This window comes from Lolium perenne, chromosome 4 (genome assembly GCF_019359855.2).
Source record: "Lolium perenne isolate Kyuss_39 chromosome 4, Kyuss_2.0, whole genome shotgun sequence".
NCBI lineage: Eukaryota > Viridiplantae > Streptophyta > Magnoliopsida > Poales > Poaceae > Lolium > Lolium perenne.
The window spans coordinates 381,399,418-381,413,842 of NC_067247.2; the positions used below are offsets into that span (position 1 = coordinate 381,399,418).

Sequence of the window (14,425 nt, forward strand, 5' to 3'; positions counted from 1 at the left end):
CAATCGCATCACCGGTAACGTGAAATGTGCTACCGTGTGCACGGTTAGGCCGCCATCGCCGTCACAGCGATCGGGTGGTGATCGATCAGCGGTGGTTCCGTCGCTCACTTTTGCGAACCCAATCCATCGATCGCGACCCGTCTGCTGAACCTGAAAGGTGCGCAGCGCGGCTTGCACCTCGCAGCAAGTGGCCGGTCGCTCTTGAACCACACAACGCGAGTGCGACCGCGATTCTCGCCAAAACGTGACGGACTCTCCATGCATACCAGCCCTAGCAACATCAATACATCCACCACCAAGACAACACCTGAAATTCAGACTCTTCAAAAGCGACGCCTCCAAGAAGGGAACAGTGCACCAGCAACGTCGTCGCCCGATCAAAGATCTTAGGTTTTCACTCTGAAGATAGTTTCCTCTCTCAAAACAATGCCTTCAACAAGAACATTGCCAGGCATAACCAGTTAAGGCCAGACCTTGGATTTTCACCCTGAAAGGTAAGACTCCGAACTTCACATGTGCTACCACTCCCACTTTCAAAGCACTGATGCAAAGCCCGGAACACCAAGCAAGTCCCTCAACAGCGCAGAGACTTGAACCTCCATTAACTAGTTCTTCAATCAGGTCTTCATGATATTCTCTTCTTCTGACTTCATCATGGACCAACTGTCACTTGATGCCAATACAGAACAGAGCTTCACGCAGCTTCGTCCAAAACCAGACGGTCGGAATAAAAGTATAGGTGCGCACGCGCGGGTGGTCGGTGTCGTCCGTCACGTACTAGTACGGTCGAGTAGAACGCACGCGCGGGTGGAGAGTTTGTTGACACGTGAAGCCCTCGTATCCACATGGAACTTTGCGTGTGTATCGAAGCACGAAGGACAAGCGGTGAGTCACGCGCTGTTAGACTATGTATAGCTTCTGTATATTGTACCTATGTACTCTTGTATGACACACCCATATATATATGTGATAGGCCACCCCTTGGAGGGTTGAGCCGGTTCCCCACAATTGCATTGTATCACATGGTATCAGACTTGGTACGTTCCACGCTTCCGCCCAAACCCTAGCCGCCGCCCGCGCCGCCCAAACCCTAGCCGCCGTCACCCGCGGAGCCTCCGTCGCCGCCATGTCGAGCGCCTCCCTCTCCGGGTCTTCCACCGCCGGCCACCTTCCCGCGTCGCTTGCGGCTCTCCTCTCACGCCCGATCGACCATGCGGCTATTGCCCCCCCGGTCGGCACGATGAGCATCGGCTCCTTCTTCTCCAACCAACCCTCGGCCTCTTCGTCGCCGGGGCTTGCGCTGACGACCTCCACGTCGCCCGCGCCCTCCAACCAGCTCTCGGCCTCTTCGTCGCCGGGGCTAGCGCTGACGACCTCCACGTCGCCCGCGCCCTCGCCCGCTGCCTCTCCTGCTGCCCCGCCTCAGCCCCTCACGACCGAGGAGATGGCGGCAGCCTGGCTGGCGGGCCTCTCCGCGTCGGCCCTCGCGCCGTACGCCCCGACGGTGGCCTCCGCGCCCTCCTCCGGGACTACTCCCGTGATGGCGACGGTCCTTCCACCTGCATCGGCTGCCCCTATGGCGTATACGCCTCCGGCAGTTTTTCACACGGGGTCGCTGATGCGTGTGGTTGGCACGTCCGTTGGGAACCCCAAGAGGAAGGTGTGATGCGCACAGCGGCAAGTTTCCCTCAGTAAGAAACCAAGGTTTAATCGGACCAGTAGGAGTCAAGAAGCACGTTGAAGGTTGATGGCGGCGGGATGTAGTGCGGCGCAACACCAAGGATTCGGCGCCAACGTGGAACTGCACAACACAACCAAAGTACTTTGCCCCAACGAAACAGTGAGGTTGTCAATCTCACCGGCTTGTAACAAAGGATTAACCGTATTATGTGGAAGATGATTGTTTGCAGAAAACAGTAGAACAAGTATTGCAGTAGATTGTATTTCAGTAAAGAGAATTGGACCGGGGTCCACAGTTCACTAGAGGTGTCTCTCCCATAAGACAAACAGCATGTTGGGTGAACAAATTACAGTTGGGCAATTGACAAATAAAGAGAGCATGACAATGCACATACATATCATGATGAGTATAGTGAGATTTAATTGGGCATTACGACAAAGTACATAGACCGCCATCCAACTGCATCTATGCCTAAAAAGTCCACCTTCAGGTTATCATCCGAACCCCCTCCAGTATTAAGTTGCAAAGCAACAGACAATTGCATTAAGTATGGTGCGTAATGTAATCAACAACTACATCCTTAGACATAGCATCAATGTTTTATCCCTAGTGGCAACAGCACAACACAACCTTAGAACTTTCTGTCACTGTCCCAGGTGTCAATGCAGGCATGAACCCACTATCGAGCATAAGTACTCCCTCTTGGAGTTACAAGCATCTACTTGGCCAGAGCATCTACTAGTAACGGAGAGCATGCAAGATCATAAACAACACGTAGATATAACTTTGATAATCAACATAACAAGTATTCTCTATTCATCGGATCCCAACAAACGCAACATATAGAATTACAGATAGATGATCTTGATCATGTTAGGCAGCTCACAAGATCCGACAATGATAGCACAATGGGGAGAAGACAACCATCTAGCTACTGCTATGGACCCATAGTCCAGGGGTAGACTACTCACACATCACACCGGAGGCGACCATGGCGGCGTAGAGTCCTCCGGGAGATGATTCCCCTCTCCGGCAGGGTGCCGGAGGCGATCTCCTGGATCCCCCGAGATGGGATCGGCGTTGGCGGCGTCTGGGAAGGTTTTCCGTATCGTGGCTCTCGATCGGGGGTTTCGTCACGGAGGCTTTAAGTAGGTGGAAGGGCAAGTCAGGAGGGGGCACAGGGGCCCCACACCACAGGCCGGCGCGGCCAAGGGGGGGGGGCGCGCCGCCCTAGGGTTTGGGCACCCTGTGGCCCCACTTCGTTTCGTCTTCGGACTTCTGGAAGCTTCGTGGAAAAATAGGCCCCTGGGCTTTGATTTCGTCCAATTCCGAGAATATTTCCTTAATAGGATTTCTGAAACCAAAAACAGCAGACAAAGAATCGGCACTTCGGCATCTTGTTAATAGGTTAGTTCCAGAAAATGCACGAATATGACATAAAGTGTGCATAAAACATGTAGATAACATCAATAATGTGGCATGGAACATAAGAAATTATCGATACGTCGGAGACGTATCAGCATCCCCAAGCTTAGTTCCTGCTCGTCCCGAGCAGGTAAACGATAAACAAAGATAATTTCTGGAGTGACATGCCATCATAACCTTGATCATACTATTTGTAAGCATATGTAGTGAATGCAGCGATCAAAACAATGTAAATGACATGAGTAAACAAGTGAATCATATAGCAAAGACCTTTCATGAATAGTACTTCAAGACAAGCATCAATAAGTCTTGCATAAGAGTTAACTCATAAAGCAATAATTCATAGTAAAAGCATTGAAGCAACACATAGGAAGATTAAGTTTCAGCGGTTGCTTTCAACTTGTAACATGTATATCTCATGGATATTGTCAACATAGAGTAATATAATAAGTGCAATAAGCAAGTATGTAGGAATCAATGCACAGTTCACACAAGTGTTTGCTTCTTGAGATGGAGAGAAATAGGTGAACTGACTCAACATAAAAGTAAAAGAATGGTCCTTCAAAGAGGAAAAGCATCGATTGCTATATTTGTGCTAGAGCTTTGATTTTGAAAACATGAAACAATTTTGTCAACGGTAGTAATAAAGCATATGCATTATGTAAATTATATCTTATAAGTTGCAAGCCTCATGCATAGTGTACTAATAGTGCCCGCACCTTGCCCTAATTAGCTTGGACTACCTGGATTATCACCGCAATACATATGCTTTAACCAAGTATCACAAAGGGGTACCTCTATGCCGCCTGTACAAAGGTCTAAGGAGAAAGCTCACATTTGGATTTCTCGCTTTTGATTATTCTCAACTTAGACATCCATACCGGGACAACATAGACAACAGATAATGGACTCCTCTTTTAATGCTTTAAGCATTCAACAACAATTAATTCTTTTCTCATTAGAGATTTGAGGATGTTTGTCCAAAACTGAAACTTCCACCATGGATCATGGCTTTAGTTAGCGGCCCAATGTTCTTCTCTAACAATATGCATGCTCAAACCATTCAACTCAGTGTAGATCGCCCTTACTTCAGACAAGACGAACATGCATAGCAACTCACATGAAATTCAACAATGAAAAGTTGATGGCGTCACCAGTGAACATGGTTATCGCACAACAAGCAACTTAATAAGAGATAAAGTGCATAATTATATATTCAATACCACAATAGTTTTTAAGCTATTTGTCCCATGAGCTATATATTGCAAAGGTGAATGATGGAATTTTAAAGGTAGCACTCAAGCAATTTACTTTGGAATGGCGGAAAATACCATGTAGTAGGTAGGTATAGTGGACACAAATGGCATAGTGGTTGGCTCAAGTATTTTGGATGCATGAGAAGTATTCCCTCTCGATACAAGGTTTAGGCTAGCAAGGCTTATTTGAAACAAACACAAGGATGAACCGGTGCAGCAAAACTCACATAAAAGACATATTGAAAACATTATAAGACTCTACACCGTCTTCCTTGTTGTTCAAACTCAATACTAGAAATTATCTAGACCTTAGAGAAACCAAATATGCAAACCAAATTTTAGCATGCTCTATGTATTTCTTCATTAATTGGTGCAAAGCATATGATGCAAGAGCTTAATCATGAGCACAACAATTGCCAAGTATCACATTACCCAAGACATTAATAGCAATTACTACATGTATCATTTTCCAATTCCAACCATATAACAATTTAACGAAGGAGAAACTTCGCCATGAATACTATGAGTAGAAACCAAGGACATACTTGTCCATATGCTACAGCGGAGCGTGTCTCTCTCCCATAAAGTGAATGCTAGGATCCATTTTATTCAAACAAAACAAAAACAAAAACAAACCGACGCTCCAAGAAAAAGCACATAAGATGTGATGGAATAAAAATGTAGTTTCAGGGGAGGAACCTGATAATGTTGTCGATGAAGAAGGGGATGCCTTGGGCATCCCCAAGCTTAGACGCTTGAGTCTTCTTGATATATGCAGGGGTGAACTACCGGGGCATCCCCAAGCTTAGAGCTTTCACTCTCCTTGATCATGTTGCATCATACTCCTCTCTTGATCCTTGAAAACTTCCTCCACACCAAACTCGAAACAACTCATTAGAGGGTTAGTGCACAATATAAATTAACATATTCAGAGGTGACACAATCATTCTTAACACTTCTGGACATTGCATAATGCTACTGGACATTAGTGGATCAAAGAAATTCATCCAACATAGCAAAAGAGGCAATGCGAAATAAAAGGCAGAATCTGTCAAAACAGAACAGTTCGTATTGACGAATTTTAAAATGGCACCAGACTTGCTCAAATGAAAATGCTCAAATTGAATGAAAGTTGCGTACATATCTGAGAATCATGCACGTAAATTGGCTTAATTTTCTGAGCTACCTACAGTGAGGTGGACCCAGATTCGTGACAGCAAAGAAATCTGGAACTGTGCAGTAATCCAAATCTAGTACTTACTTTTCTATCAACGGCTTAACTTGGCACAACAAAACACAAAACTAAGATAAGGAGAGGTTGCTAAAGTAGTAAACAACTTCCAAGACACAAAATAAAAACAAAGTACTGTAGGTAAAAACATGGGTTGTCTCCCATAAGCGCTTTTCTTTAACGCCTTTCAGCTAGGCGCAGAAAGTGTGTATCAAGTATTATCAAGAGACGAAATGTTAACCTTACCTTGGGCTTTACCCTTACCTTTCTTATTGTTCTTCTTTCCCTTTGGTTTAGGAAATATATGATTTCCCCCCGGTATTGAGGTGAATTTCAGAGTGCCTTCTCCAACATCAATGACTGTTCCCAATAGTTTCAGCAGGGATCTTCCGAGTGTGAGTTTTCCTGTTTCAACAACAAGATAATCAATGGATATTGTTCTTCCAAGAATGGTTGTATGCACACCTGCGGCTATTCCTTTAGGAATTATAGTAGAGTTATCAATGAGAGTTATTTCTTCTCCTCCTTCCTCAACTCCCCAAAGTTTCAAAGATTTATAAATACTTTCAGGCATAAGGCAAAATTCATACATAATATCACAGTAGGCATGGAGAGTTCGATCACCGATAACAATTTTAACAGCAGGATCCCACAATGAGAGTTTAGAGTTCACTAAAACTTGTTCAAGACGATTACGAACGTGGCAATAGTTATCATCCAAGCGAGATGTACTTATCTCGAGATTGTTTAATCTACTATATATGCTAGTGAGGGCTGAATCAAAGTTATTAGCTGAATCATGTGATGCAACCAACTTCTTTATGGCATTAAAAGCTTGATCCCCATTGCAATGAAGGAAATCTCCTCCCACTAAAGTATCCAAAGCATATCTATAGCGAATCATAATACCGAAATAAAAATTACTAAGGAGCAAACTTAGAGTCATTTGAGGTTCAGTTTTACGATAAGAAGTAAAAATTCTAAACCAAGCATCCTTAAAACTCTCCTCATCCCCTTGTTTAAAAGTGAAGACTAATTCTTCAGGCGAAGAAGTAACAGGTTCAGAGCTAGACATGGTAACAAAAGTAACTAATTTTTTTTGTATTTTTAATATAGAGTGCAAGACAATAGAGCAAACTAGATAAAGTAAATGCAAGTAAACTAATTTTTTGTGTTTTTGATATAGCAAACAAGATAGCAAGTAAAGTAAAACTAGCAACTAATTTTTTTTGTATTTTGATTTAGTGCAGCAAACAAAGTAGTAAATAAAACTAAGCAAGACAAAAACAAAGTAAAGAGATTGAGAAGTGGAGACTCCCCTTGCAGCGTGTCTTGATCTCCCCGGCAACGGCGCCAGAAATTTGCTTGATGCGTGTGGTTGGCACGTCCGTTGGGAACCCCAAGAGGAAGGTGTGATGCGCACAGCGGCAAGTTTCCCTCAGTAAGAAACCAAGGTTTTATCGGACCAGTAGGAGTCAAGAAGCACGTTGAAGGTTGATGGCGGCGGGATGTAGTGCGGCGCAACACCAGGGATTCCGGCGCCAACGTGGAACCTGCACAACACAACCAAAGTACTTTGCCCCAACGAAACAGTGAGGTTGTCAATCTCACCGGCTTGCTGTAACAAAGGATTAACCGTATTGTGTGGAAGATGATTGTTTGCGTAAAAACAAGTAGAACAAGTATTGCGAAGAGATTGTATTTCAAGAAAGAGAATTGGACCGGGGTCCACAGTTCACTAGAGGTGTCTCTCCCATAAGACAAACGACATGTTGGGTGAACAAATTACAGTTGGGCAATTGACAAATAAAGAGAGCATGACAATGCACATACATATCATGATGAGTATAGTGAGATTTAATTGGGCATTACGACAAAGTACATAGACCGCCATCCAACTGCATCTATGCCTAAAAAGTCCACCTTCAAAGTTATCATCCGAACCCTCCAGGTATTAAGTTGCAAAGCAACAGACAATTGCATTAAGTATGGTGCGTAATGTAATCAACAACTACATCCTTAGACATAGCATCAATGTTTTATCCCTAGTGGCAACAGCACAACACAACCTTAGAACTTTCGTCACCGTCCTGTGTCAATGCGGTATGAACCCACTATCGAGCATAAGTACTCCCTCTTGGAGTTACAAGCATCTACTTGGCCAGAGCATCTACTAGTAACGGAGAGCATGCAAGATCATAAACAACACGTAGATATAACTTTGATAATCAACATAACAAGTATTCTCTATTCATCGGATCCCAACAAACGCAACATATAGAATTACAGATAGATGATCTTGATCATGTTAGGCAGCTCACAAGATCCGACAATGATAGCACAATGGGGAGAAGACAACCATCTAGCTACTGCTATGGACCCATAGTCCAGGGGTAGACTACTCACACATCACACCGGAGGCGACCATGGCGGCGTAGAGTCCTCCGGGAGATGATTCCCCTCTCCGGCAGGGTGCCGGAGGCGATCTCCTGGATCCCCCGAGATGGGATCGGCGTTGGCGGCGTCTCTGGAAGGTTTTCCGTATCGTGGCTCTCGGTACTGGGGTTTCGTCACGGAGGCTTTAAGTAGGCGGAAGGGCAAGTCAGGAGGGGGCACAGGGGCCCCACACCACAGGCCGGCGCGGCCAAGGGGGGGGGCCGCGCCGCCCTAGGGTTTGGGCACCCTGTGGCCCCACTTCGTTTCGTCTTCGGACTTCTGGAAGCTTCGTGGAAAAATAGGCCCCTGGGCTTTGATTTCGTCCAATTCCGAGAATATTTCCTTACTAGGATTTCTGAAACCAAAAACAGCAGAAAACAACAACTGGCACTTCGGCATCTTGTTAATAGGTTAGTTCCAGAAAATGCACGAATATGACATAAAGTGTGCATAAAACATGTAGATAACATCAATAATGTGGCATGGAACATAAGAAATTATCGATACGTCGGAGACGTATCAGTCGCTGCCTGCGCCGTTTCACTTTGGCAGCCATATCACCGTGAAGCTCACCCCGGATAACTACATCTTCTGGCGTGCGCAAGTTCTGCCGCTTCTCGGCAGCCACTACCTCCTCGGCTATGTCGACGGCTCTCTTCCATGTCCTCCGGCGCTTGTGGACAGCGTCAATGGGCCGGTCTATAACCCGGCGCATCGCGTATGGACGGGCCAAGACCAAGCGATCCTCTCCTCCATCCAGGGGTCGCTCTCGCCGTCTGTCACCGGCCTCATCGTCTTTGCCAAGACGGCCAAGGAGGCTTGGACGATTCTCGAGCGCTCGTTTGCCTCTCAGTCCCAGGCTCGCGCCAGCTCCCTTCGCCGTGAGCTGGGCGAGTGCGAGAAGCTCGACTCTACGGCTACGGAGTTCTACAACAAGGTTAAGGGACTTGCCGACACACTGGCATCCATCGGCCTCCCGCTTAACGACTCCGAGTTCAACTCCTTCATCGTCAATGGTCTTGATGAGGAGTATGATGGCTTGGTTGAGATCATCAACGAGCGGGCGCAGACTTCTCCACTTATGGCGCATGAGGTCTACTCCCGTCTTCTTCTCACCGAACAGCGCGTCGAAGCGCGCCGTGCCAACCGCAGCCGTGGTTCCTCCGCCTCTGCCCACGCTGCCTACAAGGGCCCTTCGTCGCCCGCGCCAGCAAAGGGCGGTGCCACGCCCCCGTCGCCGCAGCCCTCGTCCATCCCGACGACCCTGCCTGGGAGTGGGGGCCGCCGCGTGTGCCAGTTATGTGGCCTTGACGGTCACTGGGCCTCCAAATGCCATCGTCGCTTTCAGAAGAGTTTTCTCGGCCTTGGTAATGATGGCAAGGACACACGCAATGCTGCACGTCAAGTCGCCATGGCAGACAAGCCTGCCCCGCCGCCCAAGTCCCAGGGCGCCACTCAGTCCTACTCTGTTGATCCATACTGGTATATGGACTCTGGCGCTACGGAGCACCTGACTAGCGAGATGGGGAAGCTTCACTCTCGCGAGCCCTATCAAGGTTCCGACAAGGTCCACACCGCTAATGGAGCAGGTATGCACATCTCCCATATTGGTCAAGCATCTCTTCTCACTAGTCATGCCAATAGGAGTCTTCAACTTCGCAACATTCTTCGAGTACCATCTGTGACACGTAATCTTCTTTCAGTTCCTAAACTCACTTATGATAATAATGTGTTCTGTGAATTTCACCCTTTTGATCTTTTCATTAAGGATCGGGACACGCGGGACGTTCTACTTAGTGGTCGCCTATGCCAGGGCCTCTACCGTTTGGAGCATCCTGGAGTTTCTCGAGTTTTCAGTGGAGTTTGCGTCTCGTCGTCACAGTGGCATGCTCGCCTTGGCCATCCTGCCACTCCTATAGTTCGTCATGTGTTGCGTCGTCATGAGCTTCCTAGCATTCCTAGTAATAAAGATGTAGTCGTGTGTGATGCTTGTCAGCAAGGGAAGAGTCATCAACTTCCTTTTTCAGAGTCTAGTCGTGAGGTGACACATCCTCTAGAACTTGTTTTTTCAGATGTATGGGGCCCTACCCAAACCTCTATCAGTGGTCATAATTATTATGTCAGTTTCGTTGATGCTTACAGTCGTTTCACTTGGCTTTATCTTATTAAGCGTAAATCTGATGTTTTTGATATATTTGTTCAGTTCCAGAAACATGTTGAATGCCTTCTCAAGCACAAGATTGTTCATGTCCAGTCGGATTGGGGTGGCGAGTACCGCAACCTTAACTCCTTCTTTCAGTCGCTTGGGATCGCGCATCGTTTAGCATGTCCACATACACATCAGCAAAATGGTTCTGTTGAACGTAAGCATCGTCACATAGTCGAAACTGGTCTTACTCTTTTGGCCCATGCATCGGTTCCCTTTCGGTTTTGGAGTGATGCCTTCACCACTGCATGTTTTCTCATCAATCGTACTCCCACTCGTGTTCTTAATATGAAGACTCCTCTAGAACTTTTGCTTAATGAACAGCCTGACTATACATTTTTCAAAGTGTTTGGGTGTGCCTGCTGGCCTCATTTGCGCCCTTACAACAAACGCAAGCTGGAATTTAGGTCTAAAAAGTGTGTCTTCCTTGGCTATAGTTCCCTTCACAAAGGGTACAAATGCCTTCATGTTCCCACTAACCGTGTTTACATATCCCGGGATGTCGTCTTTGATGAGCATGTCTTTCCGTTTTCCACACTCCCTGTGTCCACCACCGACCCACCATCACTACATTCATCCTCTATTGCCTCTGACCAATTTGATGATGTTGCATACTCTCCAGTATTGTTGCCTAACCATGGTGCAGGAACCGGACGTGGGGCTCGCTTGGAAATTTTGGAGGCGACGGAACCTCCCTTGGACACGCCCCCTGCCTCCCACGTCGATCGGCCCGTGCATGGCATGGGGCCGCGTGCCCATGCACACCGGGACTCAGCTCCCTCTCCACCGCCAGCTGCCCACGTCGACCCGCCCATGCATGGCGTGGGATCGCGTGCCCATGCAGATGATGCCCCTTCGACGCCGCGCGCGTCCTCGCCTGGTGCTGGGCCTTCGCCCCAGCCCTTCACGCCTGCTGCGTCGCCTCGGCCACTGTCGCCGCGTGCGTCATTCCCTGGCACTGGCTCGTCCTCGCCACCCGCGGTCTCTCCGCGGTCTCCGACGCCAGCCGCGTCTCCTGGGCTGTCCTCTTCGCCGGACAGCTCCCCTGGTGCTTCACCAACACCATCCCCTGATGCATCGCCCAGCCCCTTGCCTGTTGGGTCCTCTTCGGATGCACCATCGACATCGACGGCTCCTGTCCTCCGTCCTCACACACGCAGTCGCAGTGGCATTTATCGTCCTCTGGAGCGCACTGATGGCACAGTTGCGTGGTATGCTGCATGCATGGCTGCTGCCATTGCGGATCCGTCTTCTGAACCTCGGACATATCAGGCTGCTATGGGTATTCCACATTGGCGACAGGCTATGGAACAAGAATATAATGCTCTTCTTCGCAACGAGACGTGGACCCTTGTTCCTCCACCGCCGCGGGTCAACATTATTGACTCCAAATGGGTTTTTAAAGTGAAGAAACATTCTGATGGATCGATTGAGCGCTACAAAGCGCGCCTTGTTGCCAGGGGTTTTCGTTAGCGTTATGGTCTTGACTATGAAGATACCTTCAGTCCAGTGGTCAAGCCTACCACCATCAGGTTGCTTCTGTCTATTGCTGTGACTCGTGGTTGGTCTCTTCGTTAGTTGGATGTGCAGAATGCCTTTCTTCATGGAGTTCTGGAGGAAGAGGTTTATATGCGCCAGCCGCCTGGTTTTGCTGACCCTGATCATCCTGATTATATCTGTCGTCTCACCAAAGCACTATATGGTTTGAAGCAAGCTCCTCGTGCCTGGCATGCTCGTCTTGCGACCGCCCTTCGTGCTCATGGTTTTGCGCCGTCTACAGCTGACTCCTCTTTATTTCTCCTTCAGAGGCCAGAGGTCACTATGTACCTATTGGTCTATGTGGATGATATTATTCTAGTCAGTTCGTCTCCGGTTCTTCTTGATGCCCTTGTTCGTTCCCTTGGTGCTGATTTTGCTGTCAAAGATCTTGGTAAACTTCATTACTTTCTTGGTGTTGAGGTTTCTCCTAGTGCTCATGGCCTGCTTATGACACAAAAGAAGTACTCCTTGGAATTGCTCCAGCGGGCTGGGATGCTTAAGTGCAAAACGGCGACTACACCCATGTCTACCACTGACAAAATTACGGCTGTTGATGGTGAGCTGTTATCCTCTGCGGATGCTACGGACTATAGGAGCATTGTTGGTGGTCTCCAGTACTTGACGATTACGAGACCAGATATTTCTTTTGCTGTCAACCGAGTTTGTCGCATTTACAGCGCCTCGTGACACCCATTGGTCTGCTGTTAAGCGAATTTTGCGCTACATCCGACTCACGGTGTCTTATGGCCTTCACATACGGCCTCATCCTCTCGGGGTTCTTTCGGCCTTCTACGATGCGTTGGGCTGGCAGTCCGGATGACAAAGCGATCCACGGGGGCTATGCGGTATTCTATGGCTCTACTTTGATCGCTCGAGTGCTCGCAAACGTGCGACTGTTTCTCGCAGCGATGCGAAGCTGAGTATAAGGCGGTTGGTGACGCTACTGCAGAAGTTATATGGGTGCAGTCTTTGCTTCAGGAATTGGGTATACCCTAATCACAGCCTGCTATACTTTGGTGTGATAACATCGGTGCTACATACCTTTCTGCTAATCCGGTATTCCATGCACGAATGAAACACATTGAAGTTGATTATCACTTTGTACGGGAACGTGTGTCACAGAAGCAACTCCAGATCAGGTTCATCTCTTCGAAAGATCAACTTGCTGACATCTTCACTAAACCGTTGCCTTTGCCACAGTTTGAGGCATGTAGGCGCAATCTTACCCTTCTCGATTCTCTAGGAAGTGGCTAAGATTGAGGGAGGGTGTTAGACTATGTATAGCTTCTGTATATTGTACCTATGTACTCTTGTATGACACACCCATATATATATGTGATAGGCCACCCCTTGGAGGGTTGAGCCGGTTCCCCACAATTGCATTGTATCACACGCGCGCGGCCACATGGCCTGGCGCACGCACCCATGCGCCGACAAAAACAAAATCTTGTGCCATGAATCGTGATCCGTGCCGCAGCGTGGCGAACACTTGGAGCTGTGGCAAAATGTGTCGTTCACTTGGGGCGATGCACCGTGATCTGTACTTGTACTCCGCTTTAATTCGTGCCGATCTGGGCAAGCAATCGCACCACCGGTAACGTGAAATGTACTGTCGTGTGCACAGTTAGGCTGCAGTCACTGTCAGAGCGATCGGATGATCAGCGCGGTCGCTCCGTTCAATCGTGACCCACCTGCTGAACCTGAAAGGTGCGCAGCGCAGCTCGTACCTCGCAGCAATTGGTCGGTCGCTCTTGAACCACAACGCGACAGCGACCGCGATTCTTGCAGAAACGCGACGGACTATCCACGCAGGCACACCACACGCTGCAGACCTGGAATGAAAATAGGGAAGAGCGGATATCAAACGCAACGGGGAGAATAAACATCCGGAGCAAAGAATTGATCCAGCATTCGAAAATGCTTCTTCAGTTGTTTCAACCAGTCTGGGTGGATTGTCGTGTTCCGGAAGATCTTACCGGCGAAATCCATTGTACGTATAATGCCTAAAGATTGCTGGATTAGGTGGTTTCGGTCGTGCGCACCCATGTTTTTTATCTGGCCGTTTGGTTTCAGAGGGGGCACTTCGAAGCAGTGCTGGCTGTTAATATCATGAAGTTCGTTTTCTTTCCATGGTGCTAGCAGAGAAGATCATCAAGCCGAGATCGGTGGAATAGCTATGATGGTCGGATCTTGGTGCTGAGGTGGAATTGGCTTGGCGGTTCGTGACTTGTAACAACGACTAGTATGTGGGAACGACTGCACAGGAGAAGTTCAGAGTCTTATCTTTCAGGGTGAAAATCCAAGGTCTGACCTTAATTGGTTGTGCCTAGCAATGTTCTTGTTGAAGACATTGTTTTGAGAGAAATAATTTTCTTCACGGTGAAAACCTAAGATCTATGATCGAACGACGACAGCGTTTGTGCACTGTTTTCTTCTTGGAGGCATCGTTTATGGAGAAGCTGAGCTTCTGATGTTGTCTTGGTGGTGTCAGTGTTGCTGCTTCAAGTTGTGGATCTCTATAGCGGGACCTTTCTTTTCTGTATTTTTCTTTTCTCTTTTTAGGTTGTGTGCATCTTTTATGTATTTAGGGCATGATGTTGTTGCAGATGCTGGGTGTAATTGGTATCTCCACGATATTAATATATACTCTT

The 14,425-nt window shown here is 47.7% G+C and overlaps 1 protein-coding gene across 1 annotated transcript; it reads left to right on the plus strand.

Annotated features, from left to right (window-relative positions):
* Positions 1 to 1,126: 1,126 nt before the first annotated feature.
* Positions 1,127 to 11,708, plus strand: LOC139830345 (uncharacterized). Its single transcript, XM_071818348.1, has 5 exons — positions 1,127 to 1,581; positions 8,582 to 9,618; positions 9,733 to 9,947; positions 10,233 to 10,392; positions 10,858 to 11,708. Exons 1-5 carry the CDS (start codon positions 1,127 to 1,129, stop codon positions 11,706 to 11,708), a joined length of 2,718 nt encoding a protein of 905 aa, XP_071674449.1.
* Positions 11,709 to 14,425: the final 2,717 nt, after the last annotated feature.